This window comes from Lycium ferocissimum, chromosome 8 (assembly GCF_029784015.1).
Source record: "Lycium ferocissimum isolate CSIRO_LF1 chromosome 8, AGI_CSIRO_Lferr_CH_V1, whole genome shotgun sequence".
NCBI lineage: Eukaryota > Viridiplantae > Streptophyta > Magnoliopsida > Solanales > Solanaceae > Lycium > Lycium ferocissimum.
In genome coordinates, this window is record NC_081349.1 from 10,277,559 (window position 1) to 10,302,477 (window position 24,919).

General features: G+C 33.9%; 2 protein-coding genes and 1 non-coding gene across 4 annotated transcripts; all 3 read left to right on the forward strand.

Moving 5' to 3' along the window:
• The first annotated feature begins 5,696 nt into the window (after window positions 1-5,696).
• Window positions 5,697-9,432, forward strand: LOC132067205 (protein SIEVE ELEMENT OCCLUSION C). 2 transcript variants are annotated; one of them, XM_059460361.1, is made up of 7 exons: window positions 5,697-6,192; window positions 6,662-6,760; window positions 6,857-7,305; window positions 7,422-7,534; window positions 7,629-7,753; window positions 7,897-8,388; window positions 8,529-9,432. In XM_059460361.1, exons 1-7 carry the CDS (start codon window positions 6,022-6,024, stop codon window positions 9,171-9,173), a joined length of 2,094 nt encoding a protein of 697 aa, XP_059316344.1. In that variant the 5' UTR covers window positions 5,697-6,021; the 3' UTR covers window positions 9,174-9,432. The 2 variants fall into 2 exon arrangements, with proteins under 2 accessions (XP_059316344.1, XP_059316345.1); XM_059460362.1 differs by lacking the exon at window positions 5,697-6,192 and having other exon boundaries at window positions 6,663-6,760; window positions 6,969-7,305.
• A 3,156-nt stretch (window positions 9,433-12,588) lies between these two features.
• LOC132067209 (protein SIEVE ELEMENT OCCLUSION B-like) lies at window positions 12,589-19,511 on the forward strand. The gene is made up of 8 exons (XM_059460365.1): window positions 12,589-12,906; window positions 13,530-13,766; window positions 14,024-14,137; window positions 14,859-15,316; window positions 16,023-16,132; window positions 16,221-16,363; window positions 16,676-17,170; window positions 18,625-19,511. The coding sequence occupies exons 1-8, from the start codon at window positions 12,673-12,675 to the stop codon at window positions 19,243-19,245; spliced, it is 2,412 nt and encodes an 803-aa protein (XP_059316348.1). The 5' UTR covers window positions 12,589-12,672; the 3' UTR covers window positions 19,246-19,511.
• A 342-nt stretch (window positions 19,512-19,853) lies between these two features.
• Window positions 19,854-19,925, forward strand: TRNAT-UGU (transfer RNA threonine (anticodon UGU)). The gene has a single exon. It is a non-coding gene; the product is annotated as a tRNA-Thr (tRNA).
• Window positions 19,926-24,919: the final 4,994 nt, after the last annotated feature.

Sequence of the window (24,919 nt, forward strand, 5' to 3'; positions counted from 1 at the left end):
ATATCATCGGAATCGGCCATGCAACAACGATGCCAGAACAGATCATCGGCCATTGGCCATCTCATAATCATTCCAGTAAAAGAGTTTGTCAAATATCAATTTCACACAATCAAAGATTCCGGAATTGAACCTCGTACATCGGCCATCTCACAATCACTCAAGTAAAAGAGTTTGTCAAATATCAATTTACTCAATCAACGATACCAGATCGTCGGTATAAGCAATCCGAAAGGCAATATAACATTAATAATTCTCTTTTACATCATGAATGAGTGAAAATGCGTGCACGTTCGAACGATGCGTGTATCAACATCAATCAATCAAGTTCAATATCACAATTTATACAATATTTCCAACAATCGGGGCTCCACGCCCGAACAACGTATCATATCACAATACAACAATCCATACTATAACGATATCATTCTCAACAATATATCAAATGCACAATAACCCTCAAATCAGCCCATACGACTACAACATCACTTCGGTATTAAACTATTATCGTCGACAAGAATTCATAACGACAACAACCAAAGTACTAAAATACCAACAACGGGTATGTCAATTCTATATATAGATGATTCTCAATCAACACGATAAAACATAATTCAATATCTTCAATACAACACAACACACACACACCTTACATGGCACTATCACTCCAACATGCCATATTTCATGATTTTCATCCGTTTTAGCATAGATACAACATTTATAACACATAAACAAGGTTAATTCTTACCTTTCTTCTTCAACCCACAATTTGGGGTTTGCAATTGAGTCTGACAACACACGTTACTTAGGGACCTCGTGGGTTTGCCAACAAAATATTTTTGGAATGGCTTGAAGGCAATATCTTCAACCTTGATTTTTCTAAGTGTCATATCTTTTGTGCTTATATGAGTAGTGTACAAGTGTCCTTGGCACACACATGTGTTGGACCAATTAAAATCCACCAAGTGTGTGGGACCATTCATAATCCACGCGGCCAAGGGCCTTATTTTTGCGTGATTTCCCATTAATTCTAATTTTTTGGTCCTAAATATGTGCTTCACTATATGAAGTCTCAAAATCAAAGGTCAAGTCATAACCTACTTAAACCGGACGTCCCTAATGTAAGCGCGATTAAGGCAATATCCAACAACTCACTCTTTTTGCCCTTGCCCTTCGGTTGAATCTCGGCCTTGCCCTTCCGTCAACCAAAGTAGTCTAAGCATAATCGAATTCTATATTAGAAATCATGAAGAATGATACTAATATTGCTATTATTTCAATTAGGTCAATTCTAACCCTACAAATTGGGAAAACGGGCCCGCAAGGGCAAAACAGAAAATTCGGAAACAAAATACCAAATTAAGTACTAGGTAATCATAACCCAACTACTAATTGTTAATTTAACTCAAGGATTAGCCTAATTTCTGATTTCAAGCAAAACCCCCAAATTGGGTATAAACCCTAAGTCTCCAAATTCGAAATTCAATGCTAAAAGTGGAAGATATATGATTAATGAGCTTAGATTAGTCAATATCTAGCATAAACATCACCAATTTATCATTAATAATCCTAGGGACAATGTTCTTCCAAAACCTCTTTCAACTCCCATCACCATGGGTTTATTAAGGGAAAAAAGGGAATCTAACATGATAATGGTTAAAGGAAGAATGAAGAAATGAGTAAGATTTACCTCCAATATTCTCCTCCAAATATCCCTAAGAACAGTTTCTTCAAGCTCAAATATCAAAATGGGACATAATGAGGGTCTAAGGGCTTCTAACACTTATTAATGTTACTAACTACCCGTCACCCGCTTTAGCAGTACTGGGATTGCTCCAACGACGCCGCCTCAGCGGTCAAGCCTAAGATGCTTGGACCGACCAGTGGCAGGGTTACCGCTCCAGCGGTGCTGGTGCCGCCAAAGCGGGCACCAGACACCAGAAAATTTTCAAACTTCTGCAATTCGATTCGATTTTTCGTCTAGTTCCCGAGGCCATTTGCTCACATGCCATACACAGACACACATAAAAACGTGCTACGAACGCGCTCGTGGCCTCAAAATTCCTAACGGAGGTCTCGTTGACCGAGTCAACCCCGGATGCCTTAATTCTAGCTTCCCAACCCGAGTTTCGAAATGCATCCGAGTGCATTGGGAACTGAACCAAATACACACAGAAGTTCTAAACGACCATCCGGACCTCTCGAAATCGAGGGAATTCCGAAAAAGGTTCGTTTGCCCAAAAGTCAACTTTGGGTCAACCATCTTTCACTTTAAGCCTATATTTCTCAAAAGTTGCCCGAATCCGGTCTAGGCACCTCGGGAAGCGAGTCAACGATCCCCTCGGGTCAAAAGTGAGCTAATCAATGCTCGGGAAAGGGCAAAAATGCCGAAAACACTTTAACAACCAAACGGGTCGTTACAGATGGTAAAAATCAGTAAATTTACCATTAAAACCCAATTAGATTGAAAGAGATTTATAATCATCATCCTAGGGTTCATGAACCTATCTTCCCCAAATAGCTCATTAAAACTACCATGAATTCCATTCTTAAACATAAGTAAATCACAAAGGGAGAAATAGGAACTTACTCAAGGAAGAATTTACCCTAAAGCTCTGCAAATCGTCCACACGAACTCTCTCTAGGTTTAGAATTTGAGAATGGAAAGATTAGTTCGAAATTGGGAAATTGTAGCTTCTGATTCAGTGATTTTTGCATCCGCGGACACCTTGTTCGCAGATGCGGGCTCACTTGCGCGCATAAAGGACCCGCAGAAGCAGAGTCACTTGACACCTCATACTCTTGCATCTGTGGGCCAAGTCCCGCAGAGGCGAAAACACACCTGCAGAAGCGAGACATCAGAAAAACAGAAAATCTTGTTTTGACCAAGTTCCACCCAAAATCCCGACATCCATTCGAGACCTCCCAGATACAAACCAAACATGGAAACACATGTAAAACCGCATTACGAACTCAACCGTGGCCTCGAAATTCCCAACGGAGGTCACCTTGATCCGATCAACCCCCAAATAGCCAAAACTAAGTTTCCAACTAAGGGTACAAAACACTTCCGAATGCCTTGAGAATCGAACCAAACATTCCACCAAGTCATAATCGCCCCCCTGGACCTCATGGAATCGACGGAATTCCAAAAAAATCTGTTTACCCAAAAGTCAACTATTGGTCAAACATTTTTCACTTTAAGGTTCTAAATTCCTCAAATCTCACCAAGACTCGCCCGATGACCTCGGGAACCGTGGCGCCCATCCCCGTAGGTCAAAAACACTCTAACGGAACTCAGGGAAGGGTCAACAGGGGTAAATGGGTCAAAATGCACATAACGACCAAATGGGTCGTTACAGTAAGTAATTTGAAATCAGAAACTTATAAAATTATTGTTACTTTAGTGATATAGTAATTTAGTTTTGGTTTAGGACAAATGTATGCTCGAACAAATACAATTAACATGCATATGATAGAAGTATTTACCTCATAAAAATTAACAATTATGTATGAAAATTAGAAACCAAATTAGTACTTACTTTCAATCACATCGTGACAAACCCAACATTTCGAATCATAAATCAGGTAAATATTCATTCGCCTTAAAAATGTGATATTAAAAAAAAGTTGTATACATATACCCTCGATAATTTTTCCCTCCTAAATTAAACGAACAAGGAACTTACCATGAGTCATCAACTGTCAAGACACCATTGTATCTCTCGTCTTCGCTTTTCTTCATCTTTATTTTTTCTTATTTTGGATTCACTTGTAGAGAATTATAATATTTTCTTGTCTCACAAGATTGCCCACTGATTGCCATGGATGCGGTGAGAAAGCTAGAAGTCTTTGTTCTTGTTCTTTTGCAAAAGACTTATGTTTATTAGAGAATTCAATTAATTGTACCATGTATATCAATTTCTATAAAACGATTTTCGTTTACATATCAAACCGCAAATTAATTAAGAATATCAACTTATAATTACATAAAAATATCTCATTGCATGTTAGAGATAATGATTTTACTACCTGAAAACTGATACGTACTACTTAGGAAAAGATTATTCTGGGTTGCTTCACTTACTGCATCATCAATTACGAAATTTTAACATGACTGCGCAATTGCACTTGCACAGAAGAATCGCAAGTTCAAAATAAGTCGTGGTTTAAAATATCAATAATCTAGATTAATTCAAATGAAAAAAATTAAACATTAAGCATAATAAACTCATCTAGAAAATGAATGGAGATATACACGAGAAAGGAGAACATGTAACATTTAAAAATGGAGATTCTGAATCACTGCACTACTTGGCAAAAGGGAAAAACCGTTACAAATCAAGGAGTACCTTTAGACTTCTATAACCTAATAAATAAATATGAGTATTTTTGCAATTAATGTAGTTCAAGAGCATAATAAAAGTAGGTAACTTAAAAGGCTGAATGCATTATTACTCTAATTTACCTTTTTGTTATTACTACCATAATGCAGGTTTACTTTTTTATTCAAAAAAGTTATATAGGAATAGTGTTGGATTAAAGGGTAAAATGATATAAAAGTCCATCAACTTTTGATGAGCATTTAGTAGTTCAACTTTTAACTTAAAAGCTTCCTACTTTTAAATATAATATGATTTTTAATTTCAATTTCGGGTGATAATGATGTAAGCGTTAGTTTCCTCACCTTATTCACTTATCCTTTTCTCGTTACAGTTGCCAGGGTCAAATTCAAGTTTAGTTTGACTCAAGAAGCATCTCGTAAAACATAATTGTAACCAATGATTATGTTATGTTCTTATGTCTCATCTCTTTTTCTTTACAAATCTCTTTACCCAATATTCTCTTCTCTTTACTCTTTAATTTGCTATCTTTTATATTTGCATGTTCATTAAAGCATCTGTTTTTGCTTGCTGTGGGTACGGCTATGATAATTCTGCTTTTCTTTTTTCATTCAAGACTAAAAAAAAGTGAGGAAAAATGAACTTGAATGTAAAGTTGGGTACAAGATTGCACTAGTCTCGAAGCGGCAAAAGTTACATAAACAAAGCTTATAGTTTGAGTGGTTTCCTTTCAGAAAGGAAAACCAATCATTATGCCTCAATCTCGAATTAATTAAGGTCGAATTTATATTCATTTCTATTAAGATTCATCATAATTCGGTTATTTTAACATTATTAACATACTGGTATTTTCCACCTTTATCTGGAGTACTGTTGTTTTGTTTATTTATGTTGTATTCTTATATGGCTTAATCGGGTGTCTTTTAGGGCGTGTTTGGTATGTGGGAAAATGTTTTCCATGAAAAGAAGTGATCTTTTAACTTATTTTTTTGATGTTTAGTGAATAAGTCGAAGATATTGTTCCACGAGCGTTTATATATTATCTACACAATAAGACAAACACTATGGGGGGCAAGGCGAGGATGGGGTTTTGGCCTGTTTGGGGGTGGGAAGGAGACAATTAGCACTGAATGCCACTTATGGAACTTGTTTATCCTACTCCCACAAGGAAATCATTTTTAAGGAACTTGTTTTCTTAGAGAATATTATCCAGAACATTTTGATCAACCAAACATGAGAAATTGAGAAAATATTTTCCAAAACTATTTTCCTCCGTACCAAACACACCCTAGTGTTGTTTGCTGAAAAGATCTTCTCAAGTATTAGTTTGGTCTCTTCAGGATCACGCAACACAAAGTGCTGGAAGGAACTACTAGTACAAAATGATTCTTTAATCTACTGTTCCAAAAGAAATCCCCTGATAGGACTTTGAATAAGCACCTCTTCTTTTGGTGGTCTCCACTAATTCGTATATCAATGTGTTTCCTGAACTTTGTACAAGTAAGAGTACTTTTCTTTGCCAACACTTTTCTTTGCCAACACTTTTCTTTCCCAAAATGGTTCTCAAAATTCTTGATAGACACAAGTATAGAAAGAACTGAGCCAGTTTCTAGTTGCATAACAAGTCTGCAAGTCAACTGTTCTATGTGACCTAAATCTTTCAAACTTATTCACTCTGGCCATGAGCTTGCTTAGAGGTGAAGAATTTGATCCATGTTTCCTATCATCTATAGAAGAAGATCTATTGATTACGAAGATTCTCCGAACCCATGATCCTAATTATCGTTATAAGATAGATGCTGGCCAATTGCTTCTTGTTGTTGAGAGCACCATGCATTACATCTCACCTAAGGTTATAAATCTATTCTTTCTTAAGGTCCAAGAGATTCAATCTTCTGTTGTATATTTTCTTGGTTCATGGATATTTTCTTGGTTTCATACAGTAAATAATATACTATTATTCTGCTGTGCCAACAACATTGCTGAACTAGCTTTGATTATGAATATCTTTTCCCCTATGTTTATTCATTCGTTGAGGTTTTAAGCTAAATACTTACGGATTTATCAATTGCTTGTGCAACACCATACAACTATTACAAGAAAAGAGAAACGTACATGGGCTTAACTTATGTAGCTTGGACTCTTCAAAAATGCTATTGGGTGCATGTCGGATCCTCCAAAGGTGTACGTTTTTGGAGGATCCGATTCCGGTGCGGCTGCATTTTTGAGAATCCGAACAACAAGACACAGAGATTTAGACATATACATGAGAATATAGTATAATGTAGCATGACAACCTCAGAATTGTTTTTTTGTTTCAGTTATCTTATCCTCAAAGCAATTGTATAAATTCATGGAATGTAGAAGTGTTTGGGTTAGAGGAAAAGCTTGGATACACCATTAAAAAGATCTCACATGAGGTAAGTGCTTTCTCTCTGTTATATAATCATAATCTTTTGGTCCCTTCTACATTGTTTGTGTTCATGGATCTAAATACAATAATTTGGTTCTCATAGATTCTCTGTAAATGCTATGAGGATGGAGGAGACTTACATGAAGAAACTATGATGTTGTTTGAAACTTTAGGCCCTTTCAAATGGGATGCTAAAGTAGTTTTAACACTTGCAGCATTGGTTTCAATATATGGCGAGTTTTGGCTGATAATGCAGCTAGTTCATCACAATTCTCTTGCAGCTTTAACTGCAACACTTAAGCAAATGCCTAGACAATTAAACACGTTAAAGATACAATTTAAAGCTTTGAACTTATTGCTCGACACTATGATAGAGGCAGCAAATCTTGTCCTCGACTTTGAAGGCCTGCCTTTGCAACAAGAACTTTTGGATGATGAGGCAATTGTTGTTACAAAGTCAAAGATGTACATAACAATCTACTGGATTTTAAGAAGCACGATCTCATGCGCTTCTCAGATTGCAGATTTCAGGACCATGAAAGATAACCAAGTGCATGTTTTTTCCCTTTTCCCTTCATTTACTTATTCAGTATATAATATCTCATAGTTTGTAAATTTCTTTATCTCTTCACCAGTAAATAAGTTGATGTGAAAAATCCTAACTCCAGGCATTCGAATTCAACAACCATTGCAGCATGGACTCTCTTCAGCTTGGTATACAAGCTAAGTGGCTTATGCAATAACCTCAGAGAGAAACTACATACGTGCCAAATGCAAATAGGTCATCGTCTTTCTATGAGCCTTTATATTGTAGAAAATATCTTGTTCAATGAAAATAACATGTAAAGAAGTTGAAATTCTTTTGTTGTTCTCAGATAGAAGGTTTCCTGGAAAGATACGCGATCTTTTCAAAGTGTCCCACTTTCACAATCAAAAGGTGCTTCGGGTGTTATTCTCTTTGAAGAATGACCTACCGTTAAAAGATAGCTCAGGAGAAAAGGTACTTATTATTTCCAAAAGTTATTTTTTAATACGTAAGTTGAGAATCAATAGTATTGTGAGTTAACACATAAATGCGAGCAGTTTGATGAGTCAATGCCAAATACTTATAATAACAAGTTATAACTTCTTTGTCTTCAACAGTATTATGGCATCCAAGAACTGGAAAATAAGGTGGTCATACTCTTGATCTCAAAGCCAGAGCTCTTTGCTGCGGAGAAAATATTTTATCTAGTGCAACGAATTCATGATCATCCCTTACATAAAAAATTCGGGGGAAGCTATGCAATTTTATGGGTGCCAATTCCATCTTCACACACCTGGAGTTTGACTGATGAGATGAATTTCCAGTTTCTGTCAAATTCTTTGCCCTGGTTCTCAATCCGATGCCCGTGGTTACTTCATTCAGCCGTGGTAAACTTTATTAGACAAGAATGGAACTATAAAGACGAGCCCATAATGGTAGTATTAAGCACTGATGGTGTTGTCACAAACTTAAATGCTATTGATATGGTATGGCTATGGGGGGCCAAAGCATTTCCTTTTTCAGCCTCAACAGAAAAAGAGCTGTGGGAAAAGGAAAACAGGATCTCGCATCTTTTAATTGATGGGATTGATCCTTTATTGACCAGTTTGGTAAGCTTCTAAAATGTTGCCTTTTGCCCTTTAACCAATAATTTAATAATCCTTAAGCAAATTAAGGCCTTGTTAAAGCTTTACTTTTCCTACTTGTGCTTTAGTTCTTAACCGACAGAAGTATATTCTTTTGATGTCAGGTAGAGGAGGGTAAACATTTTTGCATCTATGTAAGTGATAACATTAGTTGGATCAGAGAATTTAACGACACATTAAAGAAAATCAGAAGCGCTGGAATTCAACTTGAAGCTATTTATGTTGGCTATAGAAATCCATCTAAAGACGTGGGGAACATTTTAGACATCAGCATTGAAGCAAACACGAGTATTTTTCTATCTACGACGAAGATGAAGTTGTTCTGGCTTAGGCTGGAGAGCATAAAGAACTCAGTCGCTAGACTAGAACAGGCAGGTTACCATAGCAGCAGCTTACAACAAGTGTTAAGATTGCTAGATGCATGTGAAACTTCCAATGATTGGGTGATAATTGGAAAGGGATCATCAACTGATGTAATAATCCTCAAGGGGAGAGAAGTTCAAGAATGTTTAAATATTCTTCCAGAATTAGCTGAAAATGTCGCGAAATTAGGGTTGTTTGGTGCTGTTAGATGTGCAATGGCGTCTCCTTTGCCTGTTAAACCGTGCTATCACGACGAGATCCTTCCATCTGAAGAAGGATTGACTGAAGAAACTGTATTTTGCTCACGCTGTAAGCGTCCCGTGGAGAAGTTTGTTGTCTACCAATGTAATGTAACAGAGCCCAGCAGAATAGTAGGCCAAGATTGATTTAGCTTTGGAAATAATATATCAGAACTAATTTTCATAGGGGTTAAAAGGTTTGCTTATTACATAGAACTTTTACATAATCATTGTGAAAAAGGCATTCTGATGAGTGATCTGTACTGTCACCTCTAATGTCAAATTTCAAGAAAAAAAAAATGTAATGCAGTACCATGCATCTTTTTATATTTTTATATATGTTTCTGATGAAATTGTCTTAATGAGATGCTGAAACAAAAGATACTTTTATTTAAGTTTTGGAAAATCTTTCTCCCACTGCTTGAAATTAAATAGTCTATGCAAAAGGCCTAGAAAAGAGTGGAAAGGGCTGTTTCCTTTGCCTCCAACTGGTTATCTGTGAAACACTAGAACAAATAGTTCAAATAAATACCAAATTGTATTACATATAAATCAGCAAAAAGAATATTGAAGAAAAAGAAAGTTAAAACACTATTAGGGAATCTCCCCCAGAAACTAGGAAGCTGACAGATATAATATAATTGTCTGGTTCACTTAAATTTGCAACTTGAAAGTAGCATATATAGAATTAAGTTTCATTTAGTATACTGTAGACTACATGACTATAGCTTGTACAACCTTAGCCAAATAGTTTACTTCCTGATTCTGGATTTATTTTTTGAGAGAATCACCAAATTCAACCTTGAAACTCAAGATCAGTTATTTATCAAATAAAGTAAAGAGATATATCTACAAGTAACTCTTCATGTAAAGTGAGATTTGTAATTTTAAAAATAAGACGGTTTATATGTTACAACACATCCACTTTCTTTATGGTTAGTCATGCTGGAATTTGGAATGCCTTAACTACAATTGTAAGTGTCATAAGATGAATCTAAACTAGTAGGACTAATTATTACAAGAGTGATTTAAAATCTGATGTTGCATATCATGCAATTAAATATGAGCTTTAATTTTCTGTGGAGAAGGTCCAGAAAACTTCATTAATTTGAAACTTTCTATTCCACATCCCATTTAACTACTATTTGGGTTTAAAAAAACAAATGTACCAATATAACATCAGACATCATTTAATTTCTTTTCTCTTCTGCTGCACTTACGGAAGTTCAAAATGATAACCAACATCAAAATCCTCAAAAAGAAAAAGAGAACAAAAAGAAGGAAAAAGGATGAAGCAAATAGCATAATTTTACATTCTCAATAGTTAAATTTGGATTATACCTAGATTTGCTGCCAATAAAAAGAAGGACCTCATGATTGGTGTTTAAGCAGTCATTGTCAAGGTAAAGGTTTTACCTCAGCTTGCACTAAACATTTTGCTCTTTTTATGTTCAGTTACTTTTTCTTTTTACCAAGCAGAATTTCCTGCTTTTCAATTCATTAAATAATTATTCTTTGCAATATTCCCAAGCTTCCAAAGGGTCCACAAAATCACCCCTTTGAAGTAACCAAAAAAGTGAACAAAGAAAAAAAACATATTCTTTATTCTTTGCTAGCCTTTCTTGATGGCTATCTCTATTGAAACATAGGGGACACTTTATTTACGATTTGACGTTTTTTTTTTTTTTTTTCCCAACTTGACAATAACATATTCCCAACGCTTATGCCTAAAAAATATATTATCAGCTAGGAAAATTTACAACTTTGAAAAGCATCTTTTATAATTTTTATTCCCGCTATACCATCAAATCCATATCTTATTAGTGATTGTTCTGTAATCAACTAAAGTGAAAAGTCATTCAGCAGTGAATGAAGAACAATGCATTATGAGTAAGTACTGCAAGTTATTTTATAAATAAATAATTATTTATTTAGATAAAAGTGCTTAAAGTATTTTTAGAAGTAAAGGTAGTATTGGAATTAACATATAAGGGATAAAAAATTAAAGTTGTTGGTCAAACTAAAATAATTTTTAAGCCAAAAAAATAAGTTGGCTTAAAGAATCGGTTTTGTTTATTTCTTTACACTTTTTTTAACTTAATTTACGCTTTTATTTTTGCCAAACACTCAATTAAGTTAAAAATGACTTATGTTTTGGTTTGATCAAATTATAAGCCAATCCAAACGGGCTCTATATCGTCTTGCCTTTTTCCCAGATTTACTTTTTAGGGCTTTTGAAGTATAAAATAACAAATCCTTCATTCCCATGTAATATTAGATAATGAGTCTTAACTTATATATATGAATAGCCTAAGGACTCGTTTGGCCATGAACTTTTTCACTTTTTTCAGGAAAATTATTTCACTTTATTGAAAATTAGCATTTGGCAATGAAAATTCCAAATACAACTCAAGTTGTATTTGGAATTTGAAAAATAACTAAAACTTTGTTTTCACTCTCAATACATTCAAATAATCAAATATTCTTTGTAAAAACTATAACAAAAAACAATTACATCTTCAACTCCAACTCCAAAGCTCCAAATAAAGTGAATTTTTATTTTTTTATTTTCATGGCCAAATGCCTACTAAAGAAACTTTTACACTATCAGTTCACTTCAAATATATTTACCAGTAACTCTTTATATAAAGTTGGATTTATACTTTTTCTAAAATAAGACACTTTATTTACTATAACAGGTAGAAGGTGACTTGATTATATAACTTAAATTCTTAAATAGTTCCTAAAACGTCACCATCTTCATCTAATTTGGTTGATACCCCCTGGATACTTTACCTCCATGTCCTTCATTATGCAAATTTTGCTAAACAAGGATGACCACGTACAAATAAATTGAGCATTGTTATGCTAGACATTTTTTTCCTTTATCTCCTTAATTCCCTAGTATTTAAGTGAATTCTCTTCATAATGGGAATGTCTTCTATAACTGAATGATAGAGTTAAAGGGTAATTAAATACTTATTTGCTACCTGATGTTTACGCCAAATCATATAAACTTATTATAAATAAGTGATTTAATGAGATGAAAATGCATGTTAATTGATCATGATTAAATGCTAAGAGTCTATATATGTGCAAATACATGACATGCATTCATTGACTTGGTGTAAACACCCGATGAATGTAAATTTTTACTTGAGTTTAATTTTTATACAATATTGAGACTGTAAAAATTACTTATACTACGATATTAAGATAATTATAGGTACATGACTATGATAAACATCGGTAGTGTAAAAATCTTTATGTTGTTGGACTATTATACAATTTTGGCCTTTATATATGTAAAATAAACATAAACATATATAGCATGCATCAAGTGATATGAGAAGTAAAATCTTAATGATAACGATAATGAGAATGCTGTCTAAATTACTTTTTATCCTTTTTACTGTGAAAGGACAAAGATGTTTGCTTCATAGGGGCCATACACAGGAACAATTCCAAAACTCTTCACAACTTTAGACCCCATTAGAAGCAAAGAACTTGATTCACACCGCCTTTATACCATTTCAATAACATATATAAACCCTTCTCATGGTCTTCATTTCAACACACAGCAATTTTTAACTACACTTGCCTCTTAAATCCTTTCTAAAACCCTGCATTTTTTTTCTCCCTTGAAATGGAAAAGGAGGACATGAGTGTTAACCCATTGACTCTCAAGAGAGCCATGAACCACCCAGTGGCTACAAACCCAATGAATAATATGTCAAGTGGATCAACTGCTGTTGCTGCCAATAGGATGCACCCAATGAGTCATGATACTGGCCATCATGCAAGTACTGGACATCACATCAACCCTTTGAATGCCCCTATGATGAATCATCCGGTGGTCAAACCAGTGAGTCATGACATGGTACGGTTGATTTGAGCGATCATCTTATTCAGACATTAATCATCATATCTCTTATAACTATTTCATTATATTAGAAACATTTTTTTTTAATATTATTTGCACCGTATGGCCATTTTGAAATGACTCTTTAAATTATATTCTCAGTAGCCTACATTTTGCCTTTCAGTAAATGAGTTTTTTGGGCTTTTTTCATTTTTTGGAACATCGGAAAAATTAATTACGGGCGCTAGTCAAAATACGACATCTATGTATATTATGGATATATTATTTGTATATCATATGTATATTTATAGTTGATATAAAGCATATACATTTATCGGGCTATTATGTTTTAGAGCGGTTCAAAAATGTAATTATCCCTTCTTTTTTTTTTTTTTTTTTGGTTGTTGACAGATTTAACCCACTAGAGTAACATCGGTAGAATTTAAATTGTAACCTCAAAGAAGACTATTTGTTCAAACGACCCTTTTTTTTTTTTTTTTTTTTTTTTTGTGTGTGTGTAGCAATGAGATTTGAATTCATGACCTTTACTGGCTATGATATCATGTTGAATTATGCGACCATAAAATTTAAGCTATTAAAGAGAATATTCTTTCAATTATTTATATATTATGTCTCGAAAGGTACCGGCAACTGCTCACCATACACCAATCAATCCAAGGACTTCAAATCTAGCTGCAGCTAAGCTTCATCACAGGAGAGGTGATCATCATCTGTTCTTGACATCTGATGATAATGCAATGATGAAGCACATTGAAGAAACTCACGTCCCTGATGGCCGTGACTTTGATGTCAGGCCTCTTGTCCATATTATTGAGGAAATTGTGCATCGTGCCACTCCCGTTGCTGGTCGTGTTCATGTACGTGTCTACTTACTTTTCTTTCGAGTTTAATTTATATATACTGATGGTAGCAAAAAATTAAACTATTAACATGAGTTCAAAATAATAAAAGTAATTGTTAATTAGTGAAATTAGTAAAACTAAAACAATTAGTGGATATAAAATAACATCATTTTCTTATTTAGTGCTACTATATAGTACTTTGTTAGAATAACGGTTTTTTCATTTTTTTTTTTTTTTTTTTTTTTTTGGGGGTTTGTTTGGGGGAATTTTAGGGAGCTAAAGTTCAAGCACATCTGGAAGCATTGGAAGAGAAGGCCATTCCCCATAGTGGACTTACTGAAATACTCAACTATTTGGCATATCCTATACATAGAATTTCTATGGAGGTAAGTACATTGTATATAATCTTTAAGAATACCTCGATCGGTTTGCTTATGTTAATATTTTTATATATTCGATAAATGAGCATAACTTTTTGGATTCTTTCATTTTTCCCGTCAGTCCTGGCGCTAGCCAAAATATACAAATATTTATACACTGATTATGTATATTATCTGTATATCTATGTATATTAGATGCATATATTGTGTATATGATATGTATATTTATACTTAATATACAAAATTGATACATTTTCTTGCTATTATTCTTTTGAGCAGTCCAAAAATGTAATTATCCCTATTTTTACCCGTGATTACTTAGTACTCCGTAAAGAGCAAGTTCAATTATCTTTTTTATATTCTTGTTGCAATTCCTGGTCAATGTGTTAATAGATACAAGTAATTGTGCCACAATTGGAGGCTGCATTGAAAATAAATCACACACCTTTTTGACTTAGAAAATAAAAGGAAAGGATCTCATATATAGAATGACAAAAAATGTGGATCATATATATACACTGCTAATGAAAATATTCTACACTATCAATGTAATTTAGCCGATTATAACTAAGTTATTAGTCTATTTTCCAGGTTACCATATCAGTAATAGATTGTATGACCCCAACATATCTTTCTATATAGGAACTTATTTTCTTAATCTTCCTAAAGATAGTTTAGTATGTATCCGACATGAATCTGATGGTTCATGTCAATGTAAATATGACAGATAATATGCAAATGTGCTAACAAAGAAGACGCGCACACAACAACAATGTCACTGCTTCACTCGCTCACAACTTACTCCTGGGATACAAAAGTAGCAATAGCATTTGCGGCTTTCGCCCAACAATATGGTGAATTTGGGCTGCTTGTTCATCAATATCCCACAAATCCACTGGCCAAGTCGGTTGCGATCATCATGGAACTTCCAGAAATCATGGAGCGACACGATGTTCTCAAGCAGAAATTCGATGCAATTCATGATCTGATCGACAAAATGTTGGATGTCACAAAGTGTATTATCGAGTTTAGAGACATTGAAACATCTCATCAGCAATATGTTGTCACACAAGAATTGGAAATGTTGATTAATACAGCCCATATTTCCACTGCTGCTTACTGGACTATAAGGGCTGCTGTTATGTGTGCAGCCATGGTTTTGAACCTCATTGCCATCGGCCACGAGTACGTTTTATAACTCTTTCAACACTGAGCATATTTTTAAGAGTTGAGTTTAAGTTACATATAACGGTTAAATGTTTTTACACAATTAGTGTAACTTAACATATTATACCAGGTTAGATACCATTTTATCAGGTTACAAATTAATGCTTAGCATAGAGCATTACCTGAAATTACCTTCTAAATAACATAATTGTATAAATATATTTTACACCGTACTGCATAGGATTTAATAATACCGTTCTTCTATACATTAACAATATACTCCCTCTGTCCCAATTTATGCGACACTTTTCTTTTTTAATTTGTCTCAAAATAATGATACATTTCCTTATTTGACAACAATTTAACTTTAAACTTTACCTTCTACGCTTAACGAGATGATCTACAACCACACAAATATCTTTAGCTTATTTTAGACTACAAGATTCAAAAGTCTTTCTTTATTTCTTAAATTCTGTGTCTAGTCAAACTATATCACATAAACTGGGACAGAGGGAGTAATATGTAAAGGAATTTTACACTATAGTCACATAAAACAACTACAAGTAACTAGCCATTCATAATAAGTGTATTAACATGAAAAATGAGACAGATTACTTGCTACAATATGTCAAAATATATTGATAGAATTTACATTATCGATATATATGTACGTGAGTTCTTCACAATGCATGAAATTGATGAAAGGTGTGTATAATATTATTAGGTATATATCCTCAACATCCGAGTCGTGGGAGATATCTAGTTTGGCTCACAAGCTTGCAAACATATTGGATCACCTAAGAAAGGTTCTTAACCTTTGTTACCAAAAGATTGGTAAGTTATGTTTGCTAAGTTATGTAAAACAAAACTGCGATATATTTAAAGCACTAATTAAGAACATCTTCTTGTTGTGATAATATAGAGGAGAAGAGGCAGCATGATGCATTTGAAGCACTTCTGCGACTTCTCAGGACATCCCACATTGATAACATGAAGATACTCTCAATCTTGATTTATTCCAAGGATGACCAGCTCCCACTTTTTGATGGAACGCATAAGAGAAGGGTAATTTATTTATGCCAATCTTTATACTACTAAATTTTGCACCTTAGCAAAATGAAACATTCTCAAGTTGTCTAAATACAGGTGGGATTCAACCTAATTATATACACTGATTGTGTCAAGAACATTTACCCTTCTGATGTATTAAACATGTCTTAGCCAGCTGGTAACTTGTCTTATATTTCAGGACTACAATATTCATACTTCTTATGAACAATTACGTATAGTTATCTTTTAGGAGCATATACCAATATAATTGCACCGTCAGTATATAGAAATTGAACTCATACAGCAGTACATTTCTTTTGATGACAGGTAAGTCTTGATGTGCTTAGGAAGAAGTATGTTTTACTTTTGCTCTCCGACCTAGACATTGCACTGGAAGAGCTCTTTATTCTCCACCACATGTACGCTGAATCTAAGACGCAACCAAACAGACCAGAGAGCAACTACGAGATTGTCTGGATCCCTGTGGTTGACAAGAGACTAACTCCATGGACTGGAGAAAAACAAATGAAGTTTGAAGAAGTACAAAAGTCAATGCCATGGTACTCAGTGGCACATCCTTCTATGATTGATCCAGCAGTCATTAGGTGCATTAAAGAGGTGTGGGGATTCAATAAAAAGCCTCAGCTTGTTGTTCTTGATCCTCAAGGGAAAGAAGCAAACAACAATGCTTATCATATGTTGTGGATTTGGGGAAGTTTGGCTTTTCCTTTTACCAAAGCTAGGGAAGAAGCACTGTGGAAGGAACAAACTTGGAATATTGAACTGTTAGCTGACTCCATTGATCAAAACATTTTCACTTGGGTACGTACGTCTACTTATAAGCTTTTAAAATTTAGTAATTGTAAGTATCTTTGGACTTATCTACGCATATGGTAAACATCAAAATAACCTCTAGTATATGTCAAGCAGATATATTCATCCAAAATCGTACATGATTAAAAATGGGTGAAAATCATTTACACCCCCCAACTTTGCTTTAAAAATCAAATTCTTCCCTCAACTTTGAAAAATAGACATTCTCCCTCCTTTAGCCTAATTGACTTTCTTAAATGCCTATATTATCCTTACATTATCAACATTTGTAAATTATCATATTTTTCATTTTTTTGATATATTACCCAACGTTCAATGGAGACTAATTTTTAAAAATTATTTATTTATACTATAAGTAAATTTTAAATTATAATTTACGAAATATTCCATTTATGACGATCAAAACTTGTTTATTTATATAAACAATAAAGAATAAGAGATAGGTGAAAACTTAAATATACATATACAGGCATGTTTTGTTTTGATCAAGAACACATACATGCATTACTGATGTACGTGCATATATACATACTTAATGCATATGATAGTGAAATAACAATCATAAAAAATAACATTAGATTTTGTGACAAATTTATAAAAGTAGTATTCTATTTATAATGTTAATGAACTTAAATAAGAATGTATAAATAGCTAAATTAAAAAATAAATATTATATATAATATAATAATGTATTACATAAATAGATGATTGAAAATAATAAAGGCGAAATAGACATTGCATGGAATAAAGGGGGGAGAATGTCTATTGTTCAAAGTTGAGAAGGGAGTTCGATTTTGAAAGCAAAATTGGGGGGTGAAAATGATTTTCACCCGATTAAAAATACAAATTTTTTACTCCCAGTATTGATTATTTTATCCTTAATGTTTTTGTAATCCTTAAAATACCCTTCTCAAAACAAAACCTTTAACTCCCTCCTCCATTCCATTTATGCCATTCATCTTTTTACATATAAAGATACTTTTAAATTTACCATTTTTCTATACATTTAAGAGCATTTTAATTACTTAACAGCAAGCAAGCTTATTTACAAAACACACGATCTGCTTATCATCAGTCTCAATATATATTCGATCACACAACTACTTATTTATAAAAAATAATTTCAACACTCAAAAGTGTTTTTCAGCATTTTATTCTTATCAACTACTTTTAATGAGTTAAGTCGAATTGACTCTCATTCCCCTATATACTAATCCCATTTTTAACGAAGGATCACCAATCATTATTATTTATGTCATGATTTGATATTGTAACAAATCTGTTGCAATGTCAGTTTTTAGAAGTAATACTATGTGTCTTGTACTATATGTTTTCTAGATTAAGTATAAAAATACATATGGCATACATAAATATACATATTATATACATAATCCGTGTAATAAAAAGAGCCGTCTTTTGCCCTTTGGGTTAATCCCATGCAGATTAGCGAAGGCAAATGCATATGCTTGTACGGAGGAGAAGACATCAAATGGATCAGGGAGTTCACAACTGCAACGCGGGCTGTTGCAAATGCAGCCCGTGTCCCACTAGAGATGCTCTACGTGGGAAAAAGAAACCCAAAAGAAAGAGTCCGCAAGAACAGCGAGATAATCCAAGGCGAAAACCTAAGCGACGTGGTGCAAGACCAGACCCTCATTTGGTTCTTCTGGGAAAGGCTAGAAAGCATGTGGCACTCCAGGACCCAACAAGACATCCCGGGTGAAACCGACCCGATCCTTCAGGAAATTGTAACGATTCTGAGCTACGACGGAAGTGATCAAGGATGGGCTGTTTTTAGCCGTGGATTGGCTGAAATGACCAAAGGTAAAGGTGACCTGATAGTGCAGGTTATGAGGGGATTTGATCGATGGAAAGATGAAGTGAGTGACATTACTGCTTTTGTTCCTATATTGGACCGTGAACTTCGTGGTCTTCATAGTCCTCATCATTGCACTCGACTTATTCTGCCGGGTACCACTGGTCATATTCCTGAGAGAGTGGTTTGTGCTGAATGTAGCCGTCCGATGGAGAAGTTTATCATGTACCGCTGCTGCATTGAATGAGCATTATTTATGGTGGATGATTTGTTTGAGTAAGGATGTGTGTTTCTCCTAGAGGACTATATATTTGAATAAAATTGCACTACTAGTCCTCTAATGAGTCTTTTAAGTACTGTTGTTCTTACTTTAATTCACCAGTATGTCTACAATAAAATGCCGTGTACTGGCTTTTTGATATACATGTACTTGTTTTGAGATTTGAGTGTGTGATGTAATGCTATAGCGTTATGCAATAGTGAAAATTAATAAACAGCTTTTCCAATTATAAAGTCCTTTTCTTTTACATGTACTTGAATTGGTGGTGCTGTATTGTGGATGGGTTCAGTTAAAAATTGATGCAGTCAATGATACACATGCCACTCAACTTTGCGATTTTGTAAGGGTAGGGGTATATTCGTAGCATTTTACAACGGTAGGAGTATATACACACCACTTTTTTAACGAGGGGTATATCTGATCTAAATTGCAAAGTTGAGGGGTATATTTGCACCTTTTCCCTATCTACAAGGTTGGAACTACATTATGTGGATCAATCATACAATATGGGTAACTTAGCTGAGATATGGGCTTCTCTCACAGATAATTATAAGAAGCAAGCCAGGACAACACTTGCCCCTATAGCTCAGTGGTAGAGCGCCAGTCTTGTAAACTGGAGGTCTGTAGTTCGATCCTGCATGGGGGCACTTTTATCACTGACGTCATTTTTCAACTCTGTCCCAAAAAATTACCTTTATAATAAGGATAAATTACACTAAATATTATATACACCCCTTACATTTCAAAATAATCCATAAGGATGTTGCAAATTACTTTTTATTTTATTTTTTTAATTTTGATCTAGTCATTGCTATCCAAAAATCTCATCTTATAAATTATTTTTCTCCATTGAACATTGGGGCATTCAGCCATTAGTTTATGAGTTCGACATAATTCAATGTTTTGAGATCGCTTATTATATATGTGTGTGAAAAATAAATATAATTAAATTGAAAGGCAATTTAGGACACACATTCGATGTCAACTTAAGACACACATTGTCTAAATTCTAAAATCACCACTGTATCTGAGACTCATTACTTTGAGTTTGAAAAATGATAACATACTCTTATGTAAGGAGGTAGTGTATAACAGAACCATGAATGGGACCTAAATATTTTAGACAATTGAAAAAATTACGTTGTTACTAGATAGACTTTCACTACTAGAAAACAAGGAATTAGCGACAGACAAAATTTCGTAGCTAAAAGCAAAAATCCCATGCTAATCTCATTTAGCTACGGATTATAAGAAAATCTAATTAGCGAAGAGCTATTTAGCGACGGAATAGCTAGGGATCACCGACAAATTCCGTAGCTAATTCCATGTTCTCTTGTAGTGTTGCTTCATGCATTTTTAACCCTTAGAACTTAGGAGTCGGTAATGACATAATTTTAGCTTTAATATAACTAGCATATGGAAGTTCTATGGCTAATGGCTTCCCATTAGATATTTGAGACTTTATTCGTGATCCAATGTACAATTCTATCATTGGATTATACTACCTCAATATCATGTGTAATATATATCAGCAATTTCTACTTAATTAACATTTCAAGATAATGTAGATGGAACAGATAGTCTACTTTTTTAATGAAATATTAGTACTGTTAGGCGTCACCTTTATATATATTTTGTTTTTGTATTTATATGGACAAATTTCAGAAGTCTTTCTGTGTGGAATAAACTCTATGTGCTTTTTTCAGTTTGATGTTTAATTTGGTTGATACTTGATAGCGTCAAGTGTCAATTATGAAGTAATCTGGTTATCTTCAAATTATTATATTCTAAGAGAAAAGAATAAAGAAGTTGAGGTAATGAGTTATAATTTGCCGTTAAATGAGTGTTATATATCTCAAAGTAGCAATAAATTAACCCAACCATAATTGTCATCGTCAAAATTTTAGCAGCATGAGGAAAAATGATACTTAAATTCAAAAATTTCTATTCATAACTTGATGCAAGTTATTCGATAGGGCAGCAACTGATAAAATAAGAAAAGGGTTTCAAGTTTATATAGTCATATAATAACATTAAAAGTTAGAGTAACTTTAGACATTTTCATTGGATTACCTTATCTTGTTATCATGTACTTCTTTGTCGTAGCAGTAGACCATTTCGGTTTCAGCTTGGAATATCCATGTATACATCATACATGGTATGGAAAAAATAAAAATGTAAATATACATCTTAATGAACAATACTCACTCTGGATTTATAGATTTCAAATGGTCCCCTCTCCATTTATATTTTACTCCTTATAAAAGTAAAAAGCAACAACAAAAAAGTTAAAAAAAAGGATAGAAAAGAATTAAACAGAAGTAGTTAGGGAAGGGGGAAAATGATTCTCTTTGGCACTGAAAATAAAACTCAAGAGTTCAAATTTTATTCGCTAAGGTCATTTAAAAAATAATTATAACTAACTGTTCATAGTCAATGGTTAATTCAAGAATTGAACTTTATGGATTCAAATTCGAGATTCTAACACAACTCATCTAATTATGGGATTTTGAAATCAATTATTTATACTTATTTAGTAATTTTCTAATACAAATAGAGTGTCACAACAAAAATTATTGAGCAGACGAACGTAATAATTACACTCTACATATACCCCTGTTTATAATAAGTGAAATTAGTTAGTAACTTGAGAGTAAGAAAAATGACCTTCTGCATCAAGTTAAATTGCGCAAATAGTAAGGATAATTTTTTTTAATCATAGAATATAAATTAATTAAGTAGAAAGATCAAAATGTCAAGGTGGGTTTGAGCAAGTTGGCAACTTGGAACTTGAAAGCGTGCATAGAATGGGAACGCTGAAAACTCATTGGCAGAACTGATGGAACTGTCTACCAATAACTATGGCAATGCTCATTGAATAGAATGAAATGATAGTAGTTAAACACAGACCCGTTCTTATTTTCTTTGTTTGGCTTTTTGTCACAACAACTAAAATACTTAACTAATAATCATAATAGACACAAGTAGATTTAGAATTTTAAAATAGTGAATTTGTCACACAAACACACACATAGAGTTTGAATCTAAAACAGTGGGTATGCCGTATGCGTTTATCGACTACATTCAATGTACATCGGCTCGTGATGGTCACAACGTACACCAAATTACATTAGTTTTACTTTTATTGCACAATATTCTAAGTTTAATTGATTTTGTTAGGGTATGTATTTATTTATTTATCCAAACAAATCTTTGGAGAATCTAACCGAACTCAGCGCTGCGTATTTATAAACTTTTTAATACTCTCTCTATGTTTAAGAAAACAACTTTATTTGACAATTGTGTTAACGTATGCACAATTTAATTAGCTAGGCGGCGGACCCAACTAATTTCTAATTACTAAATTTAGCTACTAATTCATGCGTCTTATAAAAAATATTAAGGCCGATCGCTTCAGTGACTCTGATTCTTACGTAGAAATGAACTAGAGACAAATTCATGTGTTAGTCATGTTTTGTTTTAAAAAAAACGTCCGTTAATTTGTCTTTTCAACAACCTTATGCGATTTGAATTATTAAACTTTAGACGAAGACAAAGAGGAACCAAGCTGTACTAAATTGTTTTAATCACACTTTGTGCAGTTTAATCCCGTTGATTATCAGTCTAAAGGTGCTTGATCGAGACAAGACAGTAAATAACTGAATATTTTACGTGTTAATTGTTGCAAATTAAGGATTATTTACTTTTAATAGTTTGAACTTTCAGCTTTATACAGAGGACTTCATAATTTTTTGGTATGATCAACAAATTTAACAAAAAGCACCACACACGTCATAACAAGTGCATATAAGACAAACGTGATTAAGGTTTACTAATTGAATTGGACATCCAAACCAAATAATTCAGACATTCAATTAATGTCATCGTTTTGACTTTATTGTCAAAAGTTCCAGAGTGGCAAAAAAGTCAAATTAATTGATGGAGAGCCGCAAATATTGGTTAGACAATAGCAGATATACGTCGGTCGTGTTCTTGGTCGAACTATACGCATAACTGCGCGTATGCTAGGAACAAGTTGGGCAAACTATATTTATTTCATGGAAAAGTTAACAACAACATACCCAGTATAATTCACGATCACACGAGGAGAATAGAATGTACTTAGACCTTAACTCCACCTCGTGGAGGTAGAGAGGAAACTACGATAGCTAAAAGGAGGGGTTGAACCTCCTAACGGAAAAGTTAATAAGGAATTGAAATTGAAGGAAAATGTGTACTCCCTCCCTTTCTTTTATTTGGCCAATGTTGACTTGACACTCCCCAAGGAAAAATATTTATTAGAGGTCTATTTTACTATGTTAACCTTATTCATTATGCTTTAGAAATATAAGTTTGGCTACTAGTACTTTATGTACTCCCAAGTTCTCGTTCTAACTGTCATTTAGCTTAATATAATTGTCCCAAATAAATGTCGCTTTAAAAATTCAAGATTAAACCTGGCAATTATTTTTAACTATGCTCTTAACATTAAAGAAATAGTTATTTTTAATACTGCTCAAATCTAAAAAAATATCAAATAAATAGGTAACTTAGTAAACTCCTCCCTCCATTTCAAAATAAATGGTATCTTTATCTTTTCATTTTGTTTTAAAATAAATAGTGTTTCACGTAATAAAGAAGGCATTAATGAACCACCAAAGGATATGGTGCAATGATGGGCTGCTCCTCCCTTAACCATAGGTTTCGGGTTTGAGCCCTAGGTATGGAAAAATCCTTGGTAGGGAGCGCTTCCCCATTTTGGGCCCTACGCAGCGCGAATTCGAATTTAATCCTGCTCCAATGTGGATGCTGGACATCGGGTGGGAAACCAAAAAGAAAAAAGTTTTATGTATCATAAAAGGCATTAATGAAGTTTTATGTATCATAAAAGGCATTAATGATGTTCTTCCAATTTTACTATCACGCTCCGAACCATGGCTTGGGGGCGGCATGTCACTCGATGCCTGACTAAATGTGACTGAGCGAACTAACTGGCTAGTTGAATTAACATGGGGTATATATTGAATGTGGAATATAAAACAAACTGAGATATTGAAATGTCTAATTGTTAAATCATAAATGCGATCTACGTTCGACGTGTAAGCATGTAGCCAACGTGGCTAACACAAAAGCCTGCTAAATACTGTCTGACCGTTGTTCTAGTATATAAACCCTCTAAAGAATAATGAAGTACTAACTGTCTACAGGGACAAGGCCCTCGACATACCTGACTGCCTAAAAATACTAAAAGACTATAAATAAGCTAATGCCCGAAGGAAACTGCGGTTCACCAAACAACTGATACGAGAATCCTAGGAAGCAGATCCGTCGTCTTGTAAATTAGTACATGCATCGTGAAATGCAGGCCCAAGCAAAAAAGACGTCCGTACATTTGAATTGTACTGGTATGTAAAGCCAAGTGAAGAAATAAATAGCTGTGGGGTGCTCGGAAAAGGGTAGCCATAAACAATACACATGCACATACTGAAATTGAAATTGAAAACATACTGATAGCTAAACTGAACAAGAGAAGTATAGTAATAGGTACTCCCTATTCTGAATGTGAAATCACCTATTTTAACTGAATTAATAACCTGTGGCCTCGGGCCCAATATAAGTTCACAAATTTGTAGCGTCGGCC